This window comes from Sphaeramia orbicularis, chromosome 6, assembly GCF_902148855.1.
Source record: "Sphaeramia orbicularis chromosome 6, fSphaOr1.1, whole genome shotgun sequence".
NCBI lineage: Eukaryota > Metazoa > Chordata > Actinopteri > Kurtiformes > Apogonidae > Sphaeramia > Sphaeramia orbicularis.
In genome coordinates, this window is record NC_043962.1 from 18529809 (window position 1) to 18557713 (window position 27905).

At 39.5% G+C, this 27905-nt stretch overlaps 1 protein-coding gene across 3 annotated transcripts in view; it reads right to left on the minus strand.

Annotated features, from left to right (window-relative positions):
• The window catches only part of srgap1a (SLIT-ROBO Rho GTPase activating protein 1a), an 83272-nt gene that overhangs the window by 15962 nt on the left and 39405 nt on the right, over window positions 1-27905 (minus strand). For all 3 annotated transcript variants that reach the window (XM_030135749.1, XM_030135748.1, XM_030135750.1), the window contains exons 4-18: window positions 21852-21914; window positions 18826-19005; window positions 17968-18096; window positions 16226-16447; window positions 15647-15748; window positions 11244-11441; window positions 10214-10298; window positions 9077-9104; window positions 6524-6557; window positions 5347-5407; window positions 4538-4615; window positions 4247-4381; window positions 2281-2386; window positions 1838-2062; window positions 456-535 (exon numbers count right to left, since the gene is read on the minus strand). In XM_030135749.1, the coding sequence (XP_029991609.1) occupies window positions 456-535; window positions 1838-2062; window positions 2281-2386; window positions 4247-4381; window positions 4538-4615; window positions 5347-5407; window positions 6524-6557; window positions 9077-9104; window positions 10214-10298; window positions 11244-11441; window positions 15647-15748; window positions 16226-16447; window positions 17968-18096; window positions 18826-19005; window positions 21852-21914 (1726 nt within the window). The remainder of the gene's footprint in view (window positions 1-455; window positions 536-1837; window positions 2063-2280; window positions 2387-4246; window positions 4382-4537; window positions 4616-5346; window positions 5408-6523; window positions 6558-9076; window positions 9105-10213; window positions 10299-11243; window positions 11442-15646; window positions 15749-16225; window positions 16448-17967; window positions 18097-18825; window positions 19006-21851; window positions 21915-27905) is intronic.

Consider the following 27905-nt stretch of genomic DNA (forward strand, 5'->3'; position numbering starts at 1 on the left):
TGCAGACCACCGTAGAATTTCTATAAGGGGAATGTAGAAATGCCCCGAAGCCCAAAGGGAGAGGCAGAAACATTAGAATATGAATGGCCGTCCATCACACTGAGCCCGGTTCCCTGGCCCTTCAAGGTTACTGCATTTAACAGGCTGAAAGGCAGGATTATCCACCCTGAGCTGCAGAGAGCTGGGTTTAACCCTCACAATGCCACAGACATGAGGAAAGTGTCCAGATACAGCTTGTGGAAGGGTGAGTGCAGCATTTTACTTTACATGTGTGTTTCATTTTGTACTGTTGAATTCTCATTACTATGGTGTTCATTCAACAAGCCCATTTTTTCAAGGAAGGGCAGTTTGGTATTAAAAGCAAAATGCAACAAATGTCAAAATTACCATTTACAGACACGATTTAATATGTTTGTGTGCGTGAGATGTTCTAAATAAATGCATTCATCACTCACCATCCTCGCTGGTGTGCGTCTCTGTCCCTCCCTCGTTGTCTACTTCCTCTAAAGCTCCATGCTCACTGTAAGGGCTCTCGCTGTGGGGGGACAAAATGCAAAACCACCAGGTTTAAAGGTCAGGGGTAACAAGAGGGGAAGTCTGAAAACAGAACTATGGAAGGTCTTACTGCTGCCAAGATTTATCTGGCACTTTTGTTAAGTCCTAAAAAAAGTTTAAATAGCAAATTCTCATTTCAATGAGGATGATGGGGAGGAGAGGATGTGCTCGAAATTTGTATGACCTAGAGGAAGTTCAAACACCGGTCAGTATCAGTATTCTGTGAGAGGCTTAGATGCTTTATCTGTAGTTGGGCCTCTTTTTCTAAATGGTCTCCTTCTGGCATCGCGCCGTGAGAGCTGGCAGTAATGCCACACACATCTCTACAGATTACTGCTGCCAGGAACTGAGTTCTCCTCCCATGCTGACATGTCACCAGCCGCCTCCTCTTCTGTAAGAAAAGGAGGCAGTCAAGACAACAAATCTCTACAGGGCTCGTGGCTTTGCCCAGGGGGGACATGGTTGTGCAGAGACAGGTGATTAGCTTTAGCCAGAGATAAATCCCTGTCAGCCTCTGGTGATGTTGGGGACGCAGGGAAAGTAAATTAGTAATACAGACAGATAAAGACAGGAAGAAAAGTGATACATTCTGGTTACAAATATGGAGCTGGCAAATCATGTTTGATCTGTTTGACTCCAGTATGTGCAGTATGTGCTACAATTTACCTAATCATCCTTTCCTTTCCAGGTGACCTCTTTCTTTTTCTTCTTACTATAATTATGGTCATTACAGTGATTGCTTCAGTCGGTCACGCAGAAAGAGCATTTACTATTTTAAGAAAATGCTGAAACATGCTCTGCCTTGTCATGTTCTTCAACCACAGACACCTAATTGGCATGTGTGATTATTCATATCAACTCCGCTGACATGATACTGACCTAGCTGCAGCAGTATGCTCACTGTCAGAGTGCATGCATACCTGTATGTTAAGTGGGTCCCTAATGAATGAGGTTTGGCTGCCTGCCTTTGTACCATTCATGGAAAATTCTGACCACCTCTCAAACCTGCATGTCATTTAGAAAATCTGCACAGCTGCATGAAAGGACCTCAATAAAATGCTTTCCATAAGGCTACAACTTGACCTTCAGACACCAGTGACAGGGTGGCCTGGGAGCCTGATGGAGGTTGTAGCTTTACAGTTGAAACACTCCAAAAATAATAGGGCTAACCTTGAACTGAAAAATGGCTTTATGTTTTGATAATACATAAACAGATAAATACCATATAATATACAGCTTCAGTGTCAGTCTCATTATGTATGCAGAGTGTTCATTTTCTCACCAATAGTCTCCTCCAGCCATGCATTTCTCATAAATGGGCCCATCTAATTCTTTGGCATCAGGGAAGATGGTTTCATGGTGGATGATGATAGTCTTGATAATCTCATTGACGTGCGCCTGGCAGGAGACCTGGTCCTGGCTGTCTGGTGTGGGCATGAGCGTCGGTCCGAAGCATATGGCCAGGTTGTATGGGTCCATCATGTTCTCATCGCTGTACTGGGACAGGCTGGCAGGAGGTGGGAGTTAGGGAGAATAGCGGAGGAGATAAATATTGTACAAAAGGACAAGGAGGAAGAGAGAATAAGTAAAGATAACAGCCCTGCAGACAAATCACAACTGACAGCAACAGAAGCTCATAAGTTGGTGGGACGTTTCATTAACAGGGAGCAACCCTTGTAAAGTGAAATATAGGATGGATTTAAAGGTTATTGTCCGTAAACTTACTGGTTGAGGAAGGCAAAGAGGTAGCGCATGACAATGAGGACTGATCTGGGAATTGTTAGGAGGATCTTGCGGATGTACAGCGCTCTCTCATAAAGGTTTTCTATTCCTACAGAGGTAAAAATAAGGAATAAAAAGGTAAAGTAAAGAATATGTTGTTAAATTAAAAAAATCAACACCACAGGTCAAATGCCATACCGTTTGAAACTGCACATGAAAAATACTCATTTAACTGACGTGTCCATATATTGATTATCAACACACCAAATCCCAAGATATAAATAGCAGCTAAGCCAATTATTCATCAGAGTTACTGCAAATCTCAAGACAAGAAGCAGAGATTTATTCATCCTGTAATATGTAAAGTGTGTGTGTGTGTGTGTGTGTGTGTGTGTGTGTGTAAAGGCCTCAAGAAATGCATTAACTCTGTGGCTGTGACCTTCACCTCTGCTTATGTATCTCTACTGACACCACACAGAGAGAGGAAGCCCTGTGGTTGAGGGAAAGAAGCTGACACTCTGTGCTAACTACAAGGATTTCAAGGGTTTATTTCCTATGCTATTTAAAACACCATCTCTCTAAACTTGATTTTGTTTATTTTTTCTTGCACAAAATCAGACATTACCCACACAACAGGAACTTGTAGTCAATAAACTTGATTATGACAGAGTACATGTATTTCTACTATTCTAATACTGACTTTATAATATTGTGTTAATTAAAAAAAAAAAAAAAACGCTTGATAAACATAACCTTTATGTCTTCCACTACAACCATATTTGTTCTACAGTGGCACTTGAAGCAGTATTTTATTTGGCTGGGCTGGGGCTGTGCTGCCTGCTAAAAATAGACCTGTCACCCTCCAGCCACTCTGTGCCATCTGGGATTTGGGCTTCTGGGATACTCGTGATGTATTTCATCTTTCGTGAATACCTAAGTAGGATTCTGCAAGGTTCCTTAGCACTTCAGAAGTTACTATTTACAAAATCTACCACAATACATGCTGATACATCACGTAAAAACTCACACTAGGCGCAAACACCAACATCCTTATTACAAGTTCCATTATGAAAGATATCAGTAGCTGCAGTACGCAGCTGTGGTGAAAAAAAAAGACACAGTCAACTGAAAGCAGTTAAATGGAAAAGTGATCCTGAAGCTGGTCTGAGCTACTCCATATGGAATAAGCAGAGGGTTTTAAATATGAAGCCTGCTGGGCGTTCAGCCCACACTGTAATCACTGGCACGTTGAGCTGGGGAATGTAAACAGGGAATCCCCATCACTCATCCTGCACAAATGTGTACAAGTACACCTAGGAAACACACACAGCCACACTTCACACACAGAAGAGAACACTAAAGCCTGTTTGAACATAAACACACAAGTGCAAATGACACACAAGTACGCGTACAGCCACACAAGTCTTTAGGAAGGGTGGAAAGCTACAGATACAGAAAGACACAATCTTTCCTCTTATGTTGCCATTATAGATACTTAAGCTACAGTCCCACCGAAAATATACATACACTTCGACATCAGTCAACAGCCATTTAAAAAGGCCAGTTTAAAAAATGAACAAAGATTGTCAGCAGCCTCTATGTGACCCATCTATACCAGACTCAGATATTACACAGTCAACAGACAGAGTTGGAGGGCACAGTTTTACATTTAAGGATGATTCTTAAAAAACTTTGATTTCGTTATACTTTTGTCAAAAATGCTCATACAAAATATAAATAACTGGCAAACTAGTCACTACCATAATAAATTTTCGATTAAAAAAATAATTGTATACTGAGAAGAAGTGTGCTATGTTGTTGGTAAAGTGTAAATGTGACTGTACAGGTGTAAAAAGTAGCAATGGACTTACAAGAATCCAAAAGATCAGTTGTATAATTATTAATAGCTGAGTAAGATTCAAAAACATGACAAACCAGTAACAGTAAGCATAAATGTGATTATTCTTACTGATGCAGGACAGCAGATCGTTGAATCTCTCTTTGGGGAAGAGAGGGTTCTCCAGACCCCGGAAGTAAAGCTTGAGAACGCCAGCCACCGAATTGATGTCATGGTTGTTCTCTTCATCTGTCAAAGGATCATTTCCTAAGACATGAAGAAATCAGCAGATCAGACGAACAGTACTTCCTTGGAAATCCTTTACAAGCGCATTAAAACTCAACAGACTTCAACAGTTCATTTATAAACTATGATAAATAGTTTCTGATCGTGCTCATGATTAATTTCAAACATGTCCTGTACCTCTCTCAAAAGAGTTCTTGATGTCGTTGACTTCCAGTTGGGACCCAGATACACGGAATATGCCTTGATGTTGGAGGCCTAAAATCACAAAAATCAAAAAAAAAAAAAAAAAGGTAATGAATGAAAAACAAAGATTACAAGAACACACTTAGCTACACTGACAAATAAAGAAAATTCCTACTTAGCAAATAACCCTCTATTCAGTTAAACCTAAAAGACTCCTCCTGCCTGATAAACCCCCTCTTTTTTCTAATTAAAGAAAATTAATGACTCAAATGACCGACTGCAATCAAGCTTTACTAGAGGGTCTTCCAGCCAGGATTAGCATTTAATAAAGGGGAAAGGTCATGGGTCAGGACAAAGAATAATTAGGCGCCCATTTGTTTCTTTGCTGTCTTTCAGTGCATCATCATCATCATCATCTGGCTGACCCTGTGTGACCTTGTTTCTGTCACATCTTCAATTCAACTTAACATTCTTTTTGAACGTCCTTTCTACTTAAGTTGAAAACCAATAATGTAACCCATCACTTGTGCTAGGCTAAGCTGTCTGTCTGGGTGGAAAAGGCTAAACCGCTGTAAACAGGATGGAATCTGCATTTTCCCATGACCGCAACTGAAGTGGAGCAAACTGTAACCCCAACATGAAAAAAATACACACCCAAACAATTAACGCCTTGAAACTGTATCAGATAAGATACAGAAATAAAGCAGGCTACAGGGAGTTATGAGAGAAATGACTTTTAAAAATAACAGCATACATTATATTACACTTAAATTACATATACCTTATAATAAAAACTTACTCACCGTATAAGTTTATGTAGCGAATGCAACTTTCAACCACACGGGGGATAGCTTGCCCGGAGTCCTTTGAAGGCAAAGTAAACCAGAACACCCAAATGTCAGATCATGTATAATTTTCTCTTTTTTGTTACATGCACAAGAGCTAGGGCCTGACCAGCACTGGGTTTTGAGGCCAATACAAACATAGTACTCATTTGAATGGATATTAAAAGAAAGAATATATGCTATAACTATATTGAAACTTAACAGATCAAAAGGAAAGATACATAAAATACAATTTAATGTAGCTCCCTCTTCTGCAATTTTATTTTGTCCACTTGCATAAAATAATTTAATATAAATCAGATTTAACATCTCATGTACTGGTCAAACTCAGGATCTGGCAACAAACTATTGCTTTGATGTCAAAAACATAAACACATGCACACATGTAAGTAAAGGTTGTTGGATTAGATAAACTGTGAGAGTAAATGTGTTGGGGATCGACTGAAACAGACTGAGTTGACTTCCAGTTATTTATGAGATACTATAGGCAAACATGTACAGGTCATACTTTCCAGCACGTTTTAAACAAGCATCCAGTGATAGTAAATATACTTCATGTCCTGATATACTAACAGTCAAGTGTTTTTTAGTGCTGAGGACTTATCTAAACAGCCACACACTCAGTTTGGAGCGGTGTGATGAGAGGTGAAGCAGCCTCTCCTTCACAGAAAACACATTCCTCTCACGTACGTAGACGTAGACTGCACTCTTGTTCTGCCTCAGTGCCAGCTGCTCCTGTGGCTCAGTGCTGGACAGAGACTCGGTACATGCTTTTAATGATACAGTGGATCTGTTTACAGCCCTCAGGGGTATAAGCACGGTCCTAACACAGCAACCATGCCAAAATCGACTATCTATCGCTGGAATGGAGCCGTGAGGGTTGAGACACAGGTCTGGTGCGGCTGGATTATGTAATACTATCTCTTTGGATATATGAGACTGGGGATGACTGCTTTTTATCACTCGAATTTTGATGTTCAGTGAAAAGGATTCAACTCAGTCTGTCTCAAAGGAGTCAACTGATGATCATATAAACAAACATGAGATGAAGTAGAAAAAAGCTGATGAGGCCAGGTAAAGGAAAGAAGTGCAGACAAGCAGCATGGGCCCCCCCAAGATGCTTCAAAGTGTCTACCTGATGTCGAGCATGTGAGTTCCGTCGTCCGCGGCTACAGAGAAATGTTGCAAGAGACAGAATAAAAGAGAAAGCAAGACCCAGATTAGGACCACAGCAGCTGCCCACCAAAGCTTCCTAAGAGCATACCCTCATTCCACTCTCTGCTGGCATTAAACCCAAAAAGAAAACAGTGGGAACTGGACAGGACGAGGCAGGACCGGACACAGTCGCCAGTAAGAGGCACTGAGGAGGCCGGAGGAGGGATGCAATAACACCTTATCAGTCTGGCATCCGCTCTCCAACTGTCATTTATCCTGCTGTTTTCACTGGCCTATGTTCTCACTCTGGAGGAGGAGGCAAAAATATCTCTCCCAGAGCAGCTTGGCGATGCCAGGTCAGCAGTTAGTCAGGGGAGCTGACTGAGACAAACATTTATCCCTCCAACTGTCCTCCTCTCCTGCTGCAGCACTCCGAAATCTATCTGAGCCACCCTCCACATCTGCAGGTCGACGACAGCGGGGCAGACACAGACTGCCAAAGCTCACTGACTCATGAGGAAGGTTTCCAGAAACCATCTTAGCACAAATATGCTGGAGCTGTTGTTGTTTTGATGATAAAAGATGAATTAAAGCTAAGATGCTTTGGGGGAACCCACCAAAATGGCCAGAAAGCCAGAGCAAGACAGAAAATAGATAGGAGGAGGAGCAATGTCAGGCGGGTAGACTGGTAATCTGTACCTTGATGAATGACTCCAAATTGCCATTAAATAACCTAACATTAAAAACAGAGCGGGGTCTAGCCCGCCGGGTGCCAGTGTGGGTTCTGAGTGGCCCATTGGGATGTCTAAAATACAAAAAATGCATTAGTACTGTATAAGTCAAAGATTGATTGTCCTTTCCTTTCAGCTTCTAGGACTGATGTTGAGGCTGACTAATGTTTAAAACCCCGTGACGGAGAATGATGGACATTTGAATGAGTGTATTTTCAGAAAACTCCTGAACCTTTGGATATAATCCTGTATTTTCTTTCCCTGTGATATCACAGGCCAGTGAAATATCATACCTGCTGTGAGCTGGTGTGATATTACGAACTTGATGACATGTCCAACAGGGGGTTGCCTCTCTTTGTTTGTCTGAATGTTTGTATTGGTGAGTGTGACGTAATGGGGTTTGGTTTCTTATGGCCACTTCAAACTGAGATAAAGAAGGATTTTAGATTTTGCTGTTCAATCACAATTGCAGGATTATTCTGGTGGAAGGGCCAGAAAATGTTTTAAAAATACTTATGGTCATGATAAAACAACACGTCATTGTCCCACTGATGTAAAAGTATGACCACACATTTAATGCAACTGCAATCCCAATATGAGCCTGTGCAATAATATATTTGCAAAAAGCTGCACTTAAAAGATTCAAACATAGGTGGATTAAGGGTTATCTAATTGAAGAAAATGGTGATAATTTTTATTCAGTGTCACTGACCAAAAAGTACTGTGCAAAACCTGCAAAAATAAAAATAACTACATTTGATAAAGTCTTTCTACATTGTTCATGCTAGTTTGAGTTTCTATGTTTGAGCTGAAAAAGTAGAAAATAAATAAATACATTGACTAATCTGTGCATTTTCCTTGATCACCAAGCAAGCAGACACAAATTGCAATATTAGGCATATCTCTATGTGAAACCAAATTACTTTACTTGTAATCAACCCAATTAAAAACTACTGTGTACCTGTATCGACATAAAAATGTTGATGTGGTTAATGTGCATAACTATAGAATATCATATGACTTTCACATGGAATTTTTTAAGAACAAAATTAATTTTGTTGTTTTGACAGAAAAATGTGTTTAATTTCAAAGTAACATGCACAGATGAGGAAAATTTTGATCACTGCTCTCTCATTTACTGACAGACCATTAACTTGGCCCCAAAATCACTTACTTTCTTTAGTTATCAGAGCTCAAAATATGGTTAAAATATTAGTGTTGTGTGAATGAAGTACGCAGATTTCATTATTATTATCATCCACAAATTATATTCAAAAAGGTGCAAAGGGAATACCAGTATTAGGAGCAGATTCAGTATGACATCATTCCATACTTCACCTGAACTCCTTTTACAGATGCAAAAGTAAGACTAAAGATTCTCGTGATCCATCTGTTTCACTTTAAACCTTAATATAAAACATTAAAATTTCATGCAAAGTGTAGCCTCTCTCCTCTCCAGTTAAGTGTCCACTTTATGGCTTTTCATTCTCTTTACCACCTGATAAACCCTACTGTTGGGACACAGAAGTACAGTAATCCTGCCAAAACATATCGTGTCACTGGCCTTAAAAATTTGCAGGCCTGCACATCTGCTCAGAATTGTCCATGTTTTTTTTTGTCTAACTACAAACTTGTCTGCCTTCATGGTCACACAGGATTTCACATGAGACTTTCCTGAGGCAAACTGTCCTCAACACATAAGTTATTGTGGCTGCTGAAAGAAAAGTGGGCTAGATGTGCATCTCAAATATGAACTCAGTAAAAAGTGTGAGATTCTCAGTGTGTGTGAGTGTGTACTTTACCTTGTGGTCATGTAGTCAGCTCTGTGGCCTGCGGGTGAAGGGAGAAACGACAGAGGAAGTTAGATGTGCGGACACGCCGGGACCTGTCTCAGAGGTCTCTGCGGTGCATTGTGCATATGCCTAGTGAAGCATTTGAAGCCTGCCATCTGTCCGCAACCGCTGGCCTCTTGAGCAGTGCAAACAAACCCATACACACACCTACACAACAACTCATAGGTTGAACAGAGATTCATAGCACAGTACTTGGGCCACATGACAATTACAGTACAAACAAACATCTACCAGAGATGATGTACAATTACAACTGATGTAGGCACAACCAGACACACTAATCATCATAGAACTACAAGTTTAGACCAGCAAAGTAAGATTAAGCACAAAATAGCTTCCAAATGGTTTTGGAGAACAGGAGTAGTATAAATGTGAAGCCATCTGTTCCCCTGAACAGGATCTGACCTGCCTGTGTCTCTGAGTGACTCATACTGTACTTCAGCTCATTGACAACAATATGATTAAGGAGCATGTGGGAGAAAGAGGAGACTTTTCTCTTCCTCGTTAGCGCGCGGCTCCATTTCTTGTTAAGCGAGCGGTTTGACCAAGACCACCAGGAGAGCTGGTTAGAACAATGACTGACGGATACTCTCTGGGCTGACGCTAGATTAACTCAGGCCTCGAGGAGATCCCACCAATGTAGAACAAGGAGAGAACGTTGTAATAACCCGCCATCCCTCTAATACATGGCACTCCATTAAGTTGGGAGCAAATCAATCACTAAGACGGATAATACAAGTTAAAAATCCCCCCTCAGCTCTTGGCTTGACTTGCTAAACCCAGATTACCATCTAGGAGCTTTGACTGATGGCAGAAGCAGGCAAATAATGGGAAATTAGCCATTGAAAAGGTTGACTTTCTTGGTACAAAACAGAGGAAAATGAAAAAAATACATTACAATTAAAATTTGTGTAAAGCAAAAGCTAAGATTCTGTAGAGGACAGAATTTCTTTATGTAGAAAATAAAATAAACACAGGTAGAAGTGAAATTGACCTGTAGGGGTAAAAATTTTGTGCTAGTGCTTGACATAAACCAGAGAAGCAGAAGCTGTAGGGAGGAGGGTAAGTAAAGGATCGTGACAGTACCTTCACCAAGTGTCCTCTTCAGCAAGTCATGTTTGGCCTGCAGTTTGGAGATGAGATTACTGCCCTCCAGAAACTCCCGGAATTTCTGTGGAGAATTGAGAGTAATTACACAGTGGCCTCGAGTGCCAGCCTGAGCGCCCGCTCTTAAGACAGAAATCTATGATAAGGAAGCCAAGGCCAAGGGGCATGCAGAGAGTCTTTTTAAAGCCTTTATCAGAGCATGTCCATCTTGAGACTACAACAAGATAGCAGTTAACCTCACGAAAACGAGAATATTTTGGGAGTGTGACCCTCCTGCCAACTCATCAAAGTACTCCAAGGGGCTTTGTGTTAAGATTCAGAGCTTTATGTCAAACAAAATTTATATGCACAGATTAAGCATTTTTAAATTCAAGAGAAGAGCTTGGAGTGCATACTATCTGATTCATGTGAGGGGGTTTTCTTGCAGTACACAGTAAAATTAAGTGAGAGAAATCATTTCCACTTTTACTGAATATCACCATGCCATGTAGAAGAGAAATACGTTCTATTTTTCGTAGACATATGTGATTTCTCCTTACAAAAGACATCTACTTTCTATTTTCTCACTTCAGGGAATTAAAACAAAGAACCCAATTAAAGCTAGCAAAAAAAGATGATATACATGTGAAAGATGAAATAAAATAAAAACCACAGTCTACAAAAACAGGACAATAAAAACTAGGATGAACAATTCCCCTCTTGATTATTAGTGTGCAAAAATAAAACGCATTTGCACATTATAGATCCTTCAATAAATAATATTTTTGTAAATCAGAATTCATGTCATGCATTCTTTCATCTTACCTTTTTCTGCTCCAATAAATAAAGACTTTCCTCATAAATACCTAAAATCTACAACTAAATGAAAACTAAATGAAAAAAAAAAAAAAAAAGCTAATTTGTCATAATAAAAGTAAATCTAAAACAACTTAAGCACACACAAAACAAAACAGAAAGAAGTCCATCTATCTTCATCCTCTGTTCTTTCCAGTATCACATCTACACTCACCATGAAGTAGAACTGCTCAGTCTCCTGCTGGTTGGCTCTCCGCTTTGCAATACTGGGTTTGCTGAGGTACGTCTCCGACACAGTGGACTTTACAGACTCAGTTGACCTGCTGTGGTGGAAACACTCAGACACGTCGTAGTCCTCAATGGTCACCATGTCCTGGATGGTGGTCAAGGTGGCCTCTGATGTCTTTTTGATCTAAAGACAGAGAAGAGAAGAAGGAAGATGTGTAAAGTGAATTTCTTCAGAGCACACACCTGCCTGCTTAAAAGCTAGATGTCATGTCTTCGCTATTAGGATGTTATCGTCACAGCATAACCACCGGCTTGTATCATCACACTCCCTAAAAATCTCTTTCCTGTCCTACGACACTCTGAAAAATTCAAGTGTTTTCTGACAAGAAGCAGATTCTGAAAACTCCAGCCCTTAAACACGACTTCCAGCCAAAGCAATCAATTTGCATGCACTCAGAGGGGCCGGAGGTGAACAGCGTCGGGTGGAGATGGCACACTTTAGTTGCAGGCTTTTAAGAATCATTTCCATAACCGCCTCTTCCCTGTCAACAGGAGTGCTACTCTCTAAGCTTATAAACATTTAGTTGGTCGAGCATGTTCTGCCACTTTACTGAGAAAGATGTTCAGCGAGTGAGCGCTATAGGCCATAACAGTGTCCACTATACGCTGACACATGATGATAGAAGGTGTGATAAACAAATAAGAGAGCAAGCAAGCCTGTAATAGCTCAATAAAAGTTTAAGACACACAAGAAGGTTCATAATGAGACTATAAATTCTAACAACAACAATAAGGACTTGCAGTACCAGAGTTGAGAAGGAAATGAGATGAAAGATGTAATGTTTCAATAATTTAATGCGTAAAAACAGAAAATAAGTCATCCTATGTTTTATGTAATTATATAATATGAAAATGGAGGACAATATTAGTAGGCAGGAAAATAATGATCAGACAAAATTAATTAGGAAGACTACTTTTGTTTTGTTTGTTTTAAATCACACATATGTTCAATGATGGTAAAGGAAGAAATGATAATTACAGAAAATCCCCATGTTCTGGAAGCTACATTAACATAAAGGTTAAGAGATTTTCCAAAAAAAGAAGACAGGGGATAGATATAAAACAGAGACAGACTAGCGGAAGTGTTTAGTGGCTGTTGAGTGTGAGCATGAGTCACTGATGTGTAAATGCTGTAGAGTAAAAGAGCTGGAGCTGATGTAGAAACATCAACATCAAGAACCTCTCAGGAGAAATTTAGTACAATGCCCCTTGATTCAACATAGACATTCTAGAGTAGAGAAGAGCACACTGATTGTGTGTACTTTAAAAACGGAGGGGGGCACCACAGGTCAATGGGGCGCTTGCTGGAATTCCTCCTAATTATGCCTAATGGTCATGAGGACCCCCATTCAAAGGTAGTGACCCCATTTTTCAGTTGGAGAGTCAGTCTGACCTCAGTTCTAATAAAAGAACAAGGTGGATTCCTGTTGTAACAGTTGTACACACTTAGACAAGAGTGGATTATATCTAAAGCAAGGTGGATTTTAAACCATGAGGAATTTCTTTCCTGTGTTACTGTGATGGATTACAGTGCGAACATATGAGCTTTGGCACACAATGTAGATGTAGTTACAGTGTTATCCATGTTGTTGTAGAATGACAACACTCTGCAGGTTGGAACATGGCTAATGACAATGTACAACAGGAAATGGGGCATTCTGACATCATAAAATATCAACCTGTCATGTTATAACAGTCACTGAGTATTGCTTTGTTCCAAAGAATGAAATGAGACCTGTAGTCGATGCAAGAGAAAACTACTGAATAAAACGACAGTGACAATGAGTACGTTTCTACTAGATTTAGACAAACTAAGCAGTTAAACCAGCCCAGACTAGAAAACAGCTAACTTATGTAGAGTGGCCACATTACATTTAAATAGGCCTTGTAGTTTCCACAACTCTGGCAGCTCCCTAAAATAGTTAACTTACTATAACACCCCAGCCTCGTGCAGGGTGGCCCCATGGAGACAAGGGGCCCAGCTGTCATCATGAAGACATGAGCCATGCATGCGAGAGAATTGCTCCCAGTGAAAAAGCTGTTGAGTTTATCCATTATTCAGCAAACGAATAGTTACCAGTGTTCACTGCTGGGCTCAATTACAGCAGAGCTCTTAAGAGAGACCGGGTGGACATGCCCATTAGTCCCTCCAGCTGCACACCAACCTGGAGAGTTAAGCTTATTTTTTCCTCATTATATCTCTAAAGTATGTCAGTTTTAAAGACAAACATGACTTTTATTCTGTTAAAATCCAAAATGACTCCACTAGTCACACATTGAAATCACAGGCAGTCTGCAGAACAGCAGTAGAACATCACTGTGTTCAATATGCCCTGTAGAAAGTATGTAATCTTGTGATCATCCCACTATGAGCACACACATACCCACTCACCCCAGCTTTGATGTGGCTTCCTGAGATATTTCAGAGGAAAAACAAACACTCCCTGGAAAGGGAATGGTATTAGATTGCCAGGGTTTAGTGTGAAATGCCTTGAGAATAACCGTTAAGATGAAAAGACAGCAGAAGGGGAAAATTAGTCTGCGTGAGCTCTGCTTCATATGGAGGAAAACGAGATCTGAATAGCTACATTATTAAAACTGGAAAAAGATGAACAACACTGGCAGGCTGAGGAGATTAAACGAACAATGAACTAAACTTTTAAAAGGATACAAAAATTCATCTGCAGAGGAAGAAAGTGTGACCATGTTAACCCTCACCACCCACTGACAGTGACATCTTCCTACCCACGTGGCACCCCCTCCCACAACTGCTGCAAAGTAAATAATTTAGCGATGTTTTCTTTCACCATTTCACAGGAGTCAAAGAGGTTTGAGGAAACAGCTGCATTTCTATTAAGCACTGCCCTGCAGCTTTTCCTGGCCGGATGAAGACTCATGTTCTCTTTTACATTTGACAGTTGTGCTTGTAGGTCGTCACAGTGCTTTGGAAGTTCATTTTTCAAGGATATGTCTAACATGCTGTGCCCAGGAAGAGAGGCCATCTGCTGATGCTAACACAAGGCAACAGCACCCTCCAAATCTGACCCACCAGGACATCCGCTATAGAGAGGCAGGCAGACAAGGACATGAAGCACCAGGAATTGTCATTATACCACTACCCACAAGAATGCACACAAAGTCCCTGGGTATGTGTGTGTGCCATTGTAATCATACAGTACATTGTACAACAGTGTAAACTGTTGTCACCAGCAGAGTCAGACCAAACGAGTCAGTGGATTTTTTTTTAAGTTGGTCATAAATAATTACATAAGATGACTCTCAAGAGACAATTTAATTATTCAACCATATTCAATGTATTGACACAATCTAACAGACACATTACAAAGCAGCAGGTTTGAAGTGACTGGATCTTACAAATATGCAGAACTTGATTAAAGAATTAAACTAGTAATCAATTCATTCCATGCGACTGATTACGTTGCTAATTTACTGATTAAAACAGCTCAATTAATTATCAGACCCAAATGAGCCCCAGAATGATGCATTTGTATTCATTTTTGATTATGCCATTGTATTTTCAGTTATTTTACCTGTTGACAACAATATGATAAGAAAAAAACATTCTAACACTGCAGTGGATGTAGAGGCAGTTGACTGAAGTGGTGCTGTGTTTCTGCTAAGGATAAAAAAAAAAAGGTGCACTGATGTTACAGCATGGAAACAGAGAGAGAAAGAAGACACAACGCATAGAGAGCAAAGGAGCCAGATACGATATAGAAGCCAGCCGACTGACACGATTACACCAATCACAGCCTATCAACCTTAGTTTTACCTGTAAAGCCTGTGGAGTTATTTGAGCATTCTACAAAAAAGATTAAAAAAATACAGCCTGAAAAGATGCATCTCCAATGTCAAAACAGATCAGCACAGGACACGTTTGAGCAAATAAAAAGAAGACAGTGAATTCTACTGGTGGGAGCAAAATTTGAAGCTTCAGAGAGGGTTTGATGGATACCTGCAGGGCATGAAAAAGAGGAAAAACAGACTGCAAATGTGTGTGTGGTGTATTTACGCAACCAAAAAAAAACAAAAAAAACAAAAAACTGATTCTTCAGAGATCATAAGCAAATATGCTCTGTCTCACCTTGAATGACTTCTGGCTAAAGTTAACTTCTCTTAGTTTCTTTAATACTCTGCAACCGTCGGCAGCTAGCACCAAACAAATCGCAGCACAACAAAACTCCTACATTGTGTTTGGCAGACAATCTAACCGGAGCAGCTGAGAATATTTTTTGACATAACTAGAGGTAAGCCCCCACACACCACAAACACCTGTGTGGTGAATTGCATTTATTTGTGCTATTTTACCTCTTCGTTCTCGATCTTCAGAGTAGCTAGTCGAGACTGCAGTTGCTGGAACCTCAGTATGAGTTCTCCATTAACTGGTGGCTGGACTGAGATCTGACACACCTGGGGAGGGAAAACAAAAAAGAAATGAGTCATCATTGATCACTACCCTGAAATTAAAACCTACTGAAGAAACACATTGTCTTGCAACCCTACAACAGACATTTAAATCTTTCTTCTTCTTTAACTGCAGAGGAAACCACACAGACTTCTCCCAAATGAAGCCAAAGCTGAAATCTCAACTAAATCTAAAACTAGATTTTGGTCTGTGGCTGCCTGTAAAGTACCAGCCAAACAGCAACCCCTAACACGTTTAACTGCATGACTGCAGGCTGAAACATAACATAATTTGTCAACTTTAGTGCCCAATAAAATCTGATCAGGCAGCCTTGATACAATAAATCATTGAAAACAGAAATGCTTAATATTTTTAATATTTTTCCCCTTTAGATACAGTTGTAGTAATTCTAATTGTGACATTCAATCAGTGTAAATAAAACATACACGATCATCAGATAATATTGCCACAGCATTGAGTACCTCATCTCCCATGTGGGGCTGGAACTCAAATTTTGTGGGTGGGCAGAAGGCTGTAGGGTACATCTCCATGAACCTCTGTCGGTCACTTCTGGGGTCCAGACTGTCCACAGCATTTTCAATTATATCTAGTCCTTCGTGTCGCGATGTCTCGAGGTTGTATTCAGCGGACAGGTAGGTCCTCAAAGCTCGATTCAGACTGGCATGGTACCCCAAATCACAGCACTGGATAGGGAGGAAAACATTAATGTTACAGGGAAAATTTGGAAAATGAGAAGTAAAATTTCATACACTAAAATGACAACTGACCACAAAGTTTACAGGAATCACCCATAAATAAAGACCAATTATTAACATAAACCCCTGGATTAAGTGTACAAATAGAGGTAGAAGTGTATAAGGAGAAATGAGACACATCAGGGTTTTAATAAACAAAATTCCTCTCCTGAAATAGAGTTTATATACAGCCAACACATTCTAAGCCAAAAGGGTTGCTTCTGTGTTACACAACCTCAATGTTACCTCTAGGATTTAACACCCATTTTTAATAACTAGAACCTTGGCCAGGAGTTCTCCTGGGAAGACACATACACCCGAGGCACCCATAAATACTGACAGACACACACATGTACACACAAGTGAAACACTGCGTACTGTAAGTGATGGGCTAACACAATTCTACTACTAGGCTGCTTGTACACTTTGTTTCCGACTATAAAAAGTCTCCTTCATCAATAAACAAATGTGTGTGAGTCTGCGCATGCAGCTCACGCAGAGCGCATCCCATACACACTCACACACACACATCCTGGTGAGATGTGAAGACTTGTGAGCAAAGCGGGGAGAGGGGTAATTTCAGTGCACAGCATGCTCCTGAAGAGAGGTTGCATTTCTCTTCTCCTTTAGTGCTGTCTGAAATATAAAACCCCAAATGCTCAGTAAAGATCCAGTTTTCTTGTTCCTTAGAAACACCACCAAAAAATGGTGCAGCAAGTTTATTTCCCCAACAAAACGTTAATAAGCCAGGTGAACCACATCATAAATAAGTCATGTTTATCAGTGAGGTAGCAGAAGGTCAAACAAAGGAATCTGCTGGTAAGGCAGAGAAAGAGACCAGACTGATGAAGTGAATGGAGTGATGACGCCAAAAATGGAAATGGAGAAAAATGGAGGATGGAGTAAAAAAAGTAGGTTTCAGGGACAGGCCCACATCCACACTTCATTCATTTTGAAGAGATGCAGAAATTTTCAGAACACTGACACACAAAAACTAAAGTACAGTAGAATTGACCATAAGATGTGGGTTTTTAATAATTGTCTATAGAGAAGAGACGGGGGAAAATACTTTTTCATCACAACAGTTAATAACCTGCTTTAATTTTACCCTGCTCTATAATTTTCATCCCACTGTCTGGTGTCCAAAGATCTCTTTTATATCTGATCCAGCTGCTTAAGTCATCAGTCTTTTCCCTAAGTATGATTTTAAATATGTATGAAAATCACAGCTATATTGAATGACTATAGGATTTCTGTATCAGGATCACAAAGAAAGTTAATAAATCTTGACACTGTCTCTTAAATTGGGGGGAAAAAAAACTACAGACAGAAGATTTCAGAGTGTGTTCATATATAGAGAATATCCATGGCAATAAACTGTTTCCGGTCTCACTGCAAACAAACAAGTCTGTGCAAGAGATGAGGCTGTCTCAGAATAAAACCATCAAACGCAAGTGGTTTATACTTACATCAATTAAGTCTGACAAGTCGTGGATGTAGTATTTGAAAACGGAGGAGTTTGTTGCTTCCAGTGTCAGTAGGTACTCGTTCCGCGCTTTGATTGACTTCAGCTTATTCTCAGAGTACTTTGCTTGACGCTGATGAGAGAATTAGAACCATGAATGAGAAATACAAGAAAACAGAGCAAGTTTGGGGGGGGGGGGGGATTTTAATGAGTCAAGAACTGCCATTTTGACAAGTGATTTTACTTTTATGTCTTTGCACATACTGTGATTCATAAAGCGGAGACAGGATTACTGGCAAAACACCAGCTTCAGTAAACATTAGAGCATAAATAAGGTAACATCTGTTAAAAAAAGCCAAAAAGGAACTTGTATAGACAAAGAAAACCTAAATTAAATACGGCTTTTGTCCTTTGATTCAACCAGTGTGAGCCATCTGTCTTTAACCTACACTTCCTCTGCTCCAGACAAACAGAAGGCTGCTCGTTTGTCACCATCCACTGACCAATGGGCTTTGACTCACAGACTTCCACATTTAACACTTCCCGAATGCATTCCAGGAAGAGTGGTGGGGGAAAAAAATACATTCCCTGGAAATGTAATGCTTTGTCACGAAGATTTAACAGAAAACAGAGCTCTTTTGGGAATACAAACCCTGCTGTGGTTACACAAACAGTGTGTTTTCTGATAGCAAATAAATACGACTGTTCAAAACACTGTAAAGTTCACTTGTAAAGACAGATCAGACCATTTGATGTTAAGTATTTAAGTGAATAATCAATGGCTCATATTCCTTTAGGCTGAAATACAGCTGTCAGTAATTGGATTAAAATGATTAATGATTATAAAGCGCTGGCATTCTACCTTCTCTTTCATCTTCTCTATTTTTTTCACCGAGCTGCGCCTCTGGTATTTGTCCTCCATTCGGATGCTGAAGACAGGATCTCCCCTGCCAATCTGCTTCTCCTCCTGCTTTTCAGCCTCCTTCAGCTTGCTCTCGGCACTGATGCTTTCTGAGTGGTACATGTGATAGGTCTTCATAACCTGGAGACACACAAAAAAAGACTCTCAGCTGACGGAGGAACAATCAGGAAGTCCTGTTTGTCTTTATTCCAATGCAAAATTTACAAGACAACATCCTGAAACTGTTTGGTCATGATTTAAAAATAATTTTTTTTTTTTTTTTTTGATTTTTCAGGTCAGTGTCCATTAACGCTGAGAAAAACTCAAGGACCAAAGGCCAAAATAATTTATCTTCATAGTTGAGACGGACCTTTTACGCCCACATCTAAGGCTTCCTCCTGTGACCCGCTCATTCATCACAGATCAACTAAACTCATCTTGCAGCTGTCGGTTAGTCTCTCCCTAAACCACAAACCAAAGACAGATTTCTCCAGTCTTTCAATAAGGGCCGCTCGTACAGCCACTACAACCGCAAATCACTGCAGCTAAATGTAACATGCTGCCTCTATTGCTCCATGTTTTTAAAAAAATAAGATTCAGGAAGTAGATTTGGGTTTGCTCTGGTACTGGAATGAGGTTATTGTAAGGGAAGTCTGTAGTAACATAGATTTTGTCTTTTGAAGTCAATATAAGTGAGAAAGTGAAATTAACACAGCTTTAATTAATTCTTGCAAAAAGAACACTGCTATTTGTTTGTCTGTAGTGCTGCATTTTTTTTCTTAATCACTGATGGTTCTTATATGTAACAGGTCATTCTATTTTAATGTAAAATAAGCCTGTTTCATTGACAGAGGAACCTATAATCAAGGCTGTCATGGAAAATAAGCTGCACCCTTTTGCCTCCTGTCATACCATAGCTATTTAGCACCAGGAAAATGCAGTTCCTTGATGGTGAATAACTGATTAGCACTACTTCCCAAGGCCTGAGTCATCACTGTCAGAAAAGGCTGTAATGTGTATGTTACTCATACATTCTTGAAGAATCCATTAGATACTGACTCAGTTGTTAAGTAGTAACCCACGAAACATAAACAATGAGTTCTTCAAGGGCAGACATGAGAGAGGTTGTAAAACTTTATGCTGCAAAGATAAAAACAGACACTCTTAGGCTAATAGAAGATTGCTAATTGCTGGAAATAGTAAAAAAAAATACTGACAGACACATGAAGTCAAAATTTAAAGATGCCTCTGACCCTTAAAGATGCAAATAGACTCAAATGTGCCCAATTGAAGGTAGCATTAAGGAGCCTAGTGGTGTAACCTGAAGTGAACTAACTCTAGCAAACTATAGCCCCAAAACCTGTGTATGGAATATGATCCTCTGTACAAAACCCCACGTTCAGAACAAACAAAGACTCACCCAAGTCAAAATCTAAACACTGTTCCCCCAAACTGGGTTATTTCTGTACGAGTGGAACAACAGAGTAAAGTTTGATTTGTCTGGAGCCCTTTGCCGTTGGTTGGGTTTGCCCTTACTGGAACCAGTTTAGAGATGGGTGACTGACCTTGGGCCTTGCACTCCTCACTTACTGGTCTGGAGACTGCCATTGCTATGTTTACTTTGGTGCTTCTTTTAGATGGAGGGACATATTTAGAGACGGACCAGACCTGTTATTTCATTGGCGGTTGCCAACATCGGGACTGTGGCTGCCTGATGCAATAGCTTCGTGTGTGTATGTGTTTCAGTCTGCTTGCGTGTCTTCCCACAAGGGCTAAACCAGGTCAAATCTGGAGTGTGGACAGTGGTGAGAGTGACACACATTGAGTTTGGAGTAAGATGCTGTTGTGTTTGGACCGGCACTACCATCAACTGGAAGTGTAACCACTGTCGTCCTGTACTGAGTGCACATGGAGACACTACATGAATGATGAAAAGTGTATTGAACTGATGGAGAAGTGTAAACTCACAGCGTGTAATTATAAACAATAAAGTATGTCTGTAAGTTTACAGTTGAGTTTAACCAGCCGTCCAATGTAAACTGGCATCTAATTATACAATACTGTGCGGTGTGTTAAGCAAAGCTAGTAAGCTACCAGGGCTGATTGCAATAATTAAGGCAGTGAAATTAGCTATTGATTCATGATTTAAGAACCTTGCTTCACCAAGGTCAGAGCTACACAGGGACAAATATACCATATGTGCACCAGACTGAGGAAGAAAACATGGTTAGATGAAGAATGGAGTGCAGATGTGCAGCTTGTTGATGCAGAGCTTTGATGGTCTAGTGAAATGATACTCATTTCCACAGAAAATGCTTCTTAGTTCAAGGTTTAACAACCACTACACTCCACTACAACAACATGTGCTATATTTACCATGTAGGGGTTCCTAAAATAAACTGTCTTTTGCTTTGTTTTCTACCTGGTAATTGTTGATTGTATGAAACAAATACTTTAAGGTGAAGTGCAAAAATACATACAAGATAGTTGATGCTGTTTGATGTCATACGTGTTTTGTAGTTTAGGAATTGAGTACATTTCACTTTTAAAGACCCCATTTACAGCACTGTAAATGCAATTTAAGGCATACTTTACATCTTGTTGCACTGAAGCTGGACTTCTGTGAGGATCCCAATTTGAATACACATTATTGGGTGAAGGGCAGTGTTTGCTCGTGGCTCTTTAAGGAAGCTTTATCCTTTTCATCACCTGCCATTTGACTCTAATGCCATTGTTCTCAAAGTTCCTAAGTTGAGAGTTTTCTTGAACAAGCTGCCGTAACCTTCAGGTCTGTTATTTAACCAAGCACAAGATCAAATCAAATGAAGCTTTAATACATGGCATTTTAAGATGTAATATATAGATGAAGATGTTAATAACCTACAGGAACCCTGTTGTTAGTTCGTTTCAGACTATAAACCAGTTTGAACCATTATAGCAAATGTAAGTGCATTAGTAACAAATAAAAAGCAGTCATTGCTACTTACTGTGTAGAGCTCGTTAAGGACCTTCATTAAGTCTTCCTGGAGCTGAAAGGCTATTTCCTTGCTCTGAAAAGAGACACAAAGGGAAAAACAATGAAACCAACACAGCAAACCAATGGGCTGACTCAGCAAAATAGCCTACATGAAATTGCTTTTTCCAAGTCAAAATGATGTCTAATTATTGTCGCCTTTCAAACCAACATACTCACACCCCTCTCTCTAAAACCACAAATTCTTGTTACACATTTGAACATTCTACTGACCACTTTTAATTAATTACCTGTGGTCATGTATGAATGGTACAAACAGGGAGAAAGTGATTCATTATCCATGCCAAATACAGGATTTTGTGTGAGAGTGGTATCAGTGACATGGCAGCTTTTCCACTCAAATCACTGAACACAGCTTTAGTTTCACTGTCCACATGCTTAACACATTACCAGGCTTTTGCGCCCCAATGTGAAAGATTTTTCGCAAATATGTTAACTCAATCAGCCATACCACAAGGCTGACTCAGTAATACTATCACACACACACGCCCACTTTAATGCATCTCACGGTGTGGGATACAGTTTAACAGTGATACCGTGATGGATTTAGAGGGGCTTTCACTATTAATTTAACTGTGGTACTCCTATATTTCCTGCACAGACACTCATATACTGTAGCACATGTTTATGAGATTATGAGTCACGGCAATGAATTTTTGATCTCTCCACTACAGCTGATACAGCGTGCTCCTACCTGGATGATGTTACAGCCTTGGCCCACACTCTAGGTCTTTTTCTAACCCAATTATCCTCAGACAAATCTCATTCTGGGAGCCGCTCCCAGCAAAAGGCTGTAAAAGGCTTCTGAAAGGTCACTGAATCACCTAGTGTAGTGCAGTGGAGAAGTGATTTGGTTCTCAGGAAAGATTTCTTTTAAGGGTTGGTTAAACTAACTACATGAATCATTCTTGACAAATGATCCCGTACTTGGACCAAATAATTCACACAAGAGAAAACTGATTCATTAATGGTTGTTACATTCGAGTATTTGTTGAGCTCTGTAGTATTTCATGTGTTTTTTAATAATTTGCCACCACCTAAAGACATTGTTTCAGAACTTGCATACAAGGATTTGATACTGATGCTGTGTTTTCATGTGAAAAATTCATCAAAACAAACAAATCACTGAACATGTCACAGATCTTCTGAAGTGCTAACTTGGAATTAACTCCAATAAATCTTGTAGCCAAGTAAACATGTGGTCATGAACAGTAGCAAAGTGTGCATTTCCATAAATGTAGTTGATGCTTATTCTGAATTTTCAGACTGAAAAATGTTTATAAAGAGAAAAATAATATTGTAAATGTAAAATATAATATAGATTAGGTATTGATTTTTTTTAATGTTTTTTGCTCACACTAGCGGATTGTTTAAGTTTTGCAGTTCTTTGTGAGAGAATATATGTACTGGGAATGGAAACACCTTTGTCAAATAAATTGTGACATAGCCAACATTTAGCTCACATGACTGATCAGCTGTTTTCCATGTCCTCACAGATATTCAGATATATTATGAAAACACGTCCGGGAAAACAGGTGGCGTGGATTGATAAGACTGAATTATTTGTCTGTCTCAAAAAAATAGCTACATCACAGCTGCATTAGATGGACATAAAAAACACAATGCTCTGCTTCTTCTACCCTGTTTATTAGAGCCATGTGTCACATAGCCTACACTGCTATATGCTAGCAACATAATGCAGCCTACATTATTTGCTCCAAACAAGTTATAGAAACACAAATAATTCACATTTTCTTTTCGCCATTTAAAAAAAAAAAAGATTTAAAATTCACTTGAAATTTAAAAAAAAAAAACAAAGCTACCATTTCAGAAGGTTTATATGGTGCACCTTACAAATATTCACACCAACTTCCATCTCTAACATGATTCTATTAAACTGCAAACACGCAACAGACACACTGGGGGAGAAAAAATCCCTGGGAAACTGTGTGCTCTGACATACACTTTCACTCTTGTTCTTGACAAACTGTGCCCAGGTAAGCTGCATGACGTCCAGGCATGTGAGTAGAGAGCAAAGAGGATTACATTCTCAGTCACTGGCTGCCAGGCCGCTGTCTGAAATTAGCTGGTCGTGCTGAGTGACCTGACTGACTGGTAACATCTTCCTAACCACCACCCTGTCTATCTACTGCCTGATTTGTGGCTATTACCTAATCAGAAGGCAAACAGCCAAGAAGCCTGAATGACTCAAACCTTAGTAGCATTAAATAGGCACATTTAAGACTGGAGTGTAGATAAGGAAGGTAGAGACATTTTTTTTTTTTTTACTTTTAGATAAATTATAGGTCGATGTAGTCTAGAGTTCATAGCAGATCTGTAATTATTTCTTTCAAAGATGACAGTGTCATATTTTAAGTAAACCTAAGCCTATTAATCGTGAGTTCTTGTATGATTGAGGTCTCCTGTGGGAAAAGCCATTACCAACAGTCAGTTCAGAGGACGGAAACCTTTGACTCTGTCAGATCTAACACTTGTCAGCTCTTCTCCATTGAGAAGGCTGGGAAAGGATCCAGGGCTCAATGAAAAGCCTTTTCAGGGATCACATGAGCAGCGAGAACTTGTGTGAGAGGTAAACACCAAAGAGATAAAAGTAAAGTGCTATTACATTCAGTTCATGTCTACACTACTTTCACCAGAAAAGATGCGCCTTACACGAAATACCTTTTAAGAAGTCTGTGGATTAATCTTCCCTTTCACACTGTTGCATAAAGTTACATACGTATAGCTCAATTTACAGGCAATATGGACATTTTACTAAATGCTGTGCTGTGTAACCGATGTTGCCAATTTCATTTGCACAACCTAGTCCCTTTCATTTTAAAGGAATCTCAGTTGGGGGTTTCCAATTTGGTCTAATTCATTAAAAGGATCCTACAAATGGGTTTTCCCTTTTAAGCTCATACCATCTGTATTCTAACCACATTAGAAAGATAAAACAACCACACAGAGAGGAAACCAAGTCAGCCTTTAGGGAGTGGTGGGTTTCATATTGCCACTGACATTAATCACAGCATAGAGATGGCAGTTGTATACCCTGCAGGGCCTGTATGTCTGCCATTCTACAGTCCTGTCACTGTTAACACAAATGCACAGCAGATTCTGAAAGGATCAGATGGTGGAATTTAAGAAGTTCAACCAAGTTTTGACCAAATTGCATTGATGTGTGATTATTTATCGAAATAGAAAAATAACAATTGAACATTTTAGTATAATGTTGATTGGTTTTCATTAATGTAAGAAGACAGATTAATCTCATACCTGTCTGAAAAATGCACCATGGTTAGGTTAACTAGCCATAAAAACTTTATGTTTAGTAGTTTGTTTTATCTGCACATGAGACGAAACAGGTGTTGGGATTAGTTATGAGTAGAGACTTTTGACTTGTAGTGTCTGCAGCTTACTGGTTACCCTTACTGAGCACATCTGGAAACCTTACTTCAATGACTTACTGGTCAATGAGAGGAAAGAAAATATTACAAGTACAGTCATGGAAAAAATGATTAGACCACCCATGTTTTCTTCAATTTCTTGTTAATTTTAATGCCCGGTACAACTAAATGCACATTTGTTTATACAAATATACTGATAATGACAAAAAATAGCCCATAAGAGTTTCATTTCAGATTCTGATATCTAGCCATTTTCCACGGTTTTCTTGACAATAACCAAAATCACTTCAGTTCTTACATCAATAGCTATGGCATTGTACTGCCAAAAACAGTGCTTTTAGGCATTCCATGTTTTCTTTTCTGTCTCTTTTAGTCCCATGATACACACAGGAGTTAGTACTTGTTTGCATAACCATTGTTTTTGATTACTTTTGATGGTCTAATAATTGACTGTATATTCTTTTTTTAAAAATTTTTTCACTGAAATCGTGGCATAAAATATCAAATGTCTTATTAAGATGTCCAAGAACTGATTCAAAATCTTTGAGCTTTGATTAGGGAAAAGAAGCACTATGAGGATGTAATTTTCTGAGAAATTATTTGAAATTTCTAAGCCACAGAAATGAATAATTGATAATCAATGTTAAAACATATTCCTAAATTGTTTCCTTACTGCTGACAAGATTTTTGGCAGTAACCATGTTCATTGGTCATCTTATAAGGAAAAAGCTAAACTACAAACCATCAGTTTTTCCATTTGCTTTTGAATGGGTTACCATTAATCAAGTGGAGAGATGTTGGTATACTGATTCTGTGAACCAGACAAAAGCCAGGCTAGTTATGTAATCCTGTCTTCATCCTTTATAATATGGTACCATGACACTGACCGTGGTACACCCATCTAGGCTATTCAGGTGATGTAAAAAAAAAAAAAAAACACTGTCCTGTGTCTCCTTTGGTTAGTGAAGCAAAAAGACCTAAGACCATGAGACCATCTATAACCCTTAAATACATGATGAAATGATCAAATTAACACATTCTTGCCTTTGGAAAGCCTAAAGAATTACATAAAGCTTTGGGAAAATCTACCTTGCAGCTGTGGACACAGTATGAGACTTCCATAAATAAAACAGTGCTGAGTAAAACAAAGAGCCAGTTGTATGAATAATGAAAAGTGAATACATGTGATAAGATCTGTCCAAGCGTAAAGAAAAAAAAAAAAAAGCAGTCCACTACCACTGCATTCCAACCAAAAAAAAAAAAAAAAAAAACCCTTTCTAAAAGAACCTCTTCCTGACATTGCACTGAAAAGAAATAAATGCATGTGCCAAATTGATAAACTATTCAACAAGAGGATGTTGATGGAGGCTACTCTGAGGTCCTCCTACACTGTTCCACCTCACAGTGTGACACTAGAGCATACACGGAAATAAAAACACTGGTCTTTGATGTGCTGGAAGGATGACAACATCACAGCTGTCTCCTCGAAACTGTGAGGGAGCCCTCGTAACGTGGGGGGACTTCTCTGTTGTTTGTGCCTTGTTACTGAAGCTCTGCTCAGATCAAAGACTCTGGGAGGGTTTAATTAGAGGGTGAACAGTGTCTCAGGTCTCCTATGAACTGGGACCTCCCACTGGGCTGCCGTTTGTCTGCACAATGTCACCAGGTTCCACAGAGAAAATAGGTAAAAAACTCTGTGGTTACATATTGCAGATTCCACTGCAACAGAGCCAGGTGGAGGAATTTGATAATCTTAAGTATGTGTTGAAAGAAGGGAGAAACTAGAGTAACATCTACAAAATGTCTGTTTTGCATTTGCTCTCCTAAGGACCGGTTTATATACTACAAGTAGGAAATGCCAGATACACGCATCCTGTTGGTGTGTTTGGGATTCAAATGAGCATTTAATGTCCCTAAACACACATAATCAGACAAAACCACTACTATTAAGCAATGTTAATTACTTTGAAAACACAGAAACACTCTGGAACCTACAGGATAGATGGTAGGGGTTTACAGCGAAGTAGCATGAGAAAATAAAAGCAGAGGAACGGATATAGATATAAAAATGTTGCACAGGCTAAACTGACACAAAGGCACTCCTCTGAAGAACAGCCACTTTGTAATTTAGGTCTGTGGTGAGTTCATGTGACTCCTGCTGCATAGGAGCTCATAATCTGTTAGGGAGTTGTCGTCTTTGTGGTGGAAATGGCAGCAGAGGCCCGGTTTCATTCAAAAAGCCACAGTCTTCAGACAGGAGAGTGAAAGCATACTGATCTGAAACTGTGGTGGCCGAGGCTTGCATTGCTCTGAGTCATATAAGTAAACCACAAGAGTGCAACAAAGCTTCACTCCATTATACACAACACACAATATGTACTATATATGCCCTCCATTTGACTAAATATAAATTCTTGTCAAAATGGATGGTTAATTGAAAGTGAAAGATTGCTTATATAACATGACTGACTGGAGATGCTGCTGCCCAATCCAACCACTACGAAAAATCTGGATCATGTTAGTGGTGACTTCAAACTTCTTTCTTAGTCGATCAAAGAAAAGTAGAGGTCAAGTAGTGGTCATCAACATCGATATAA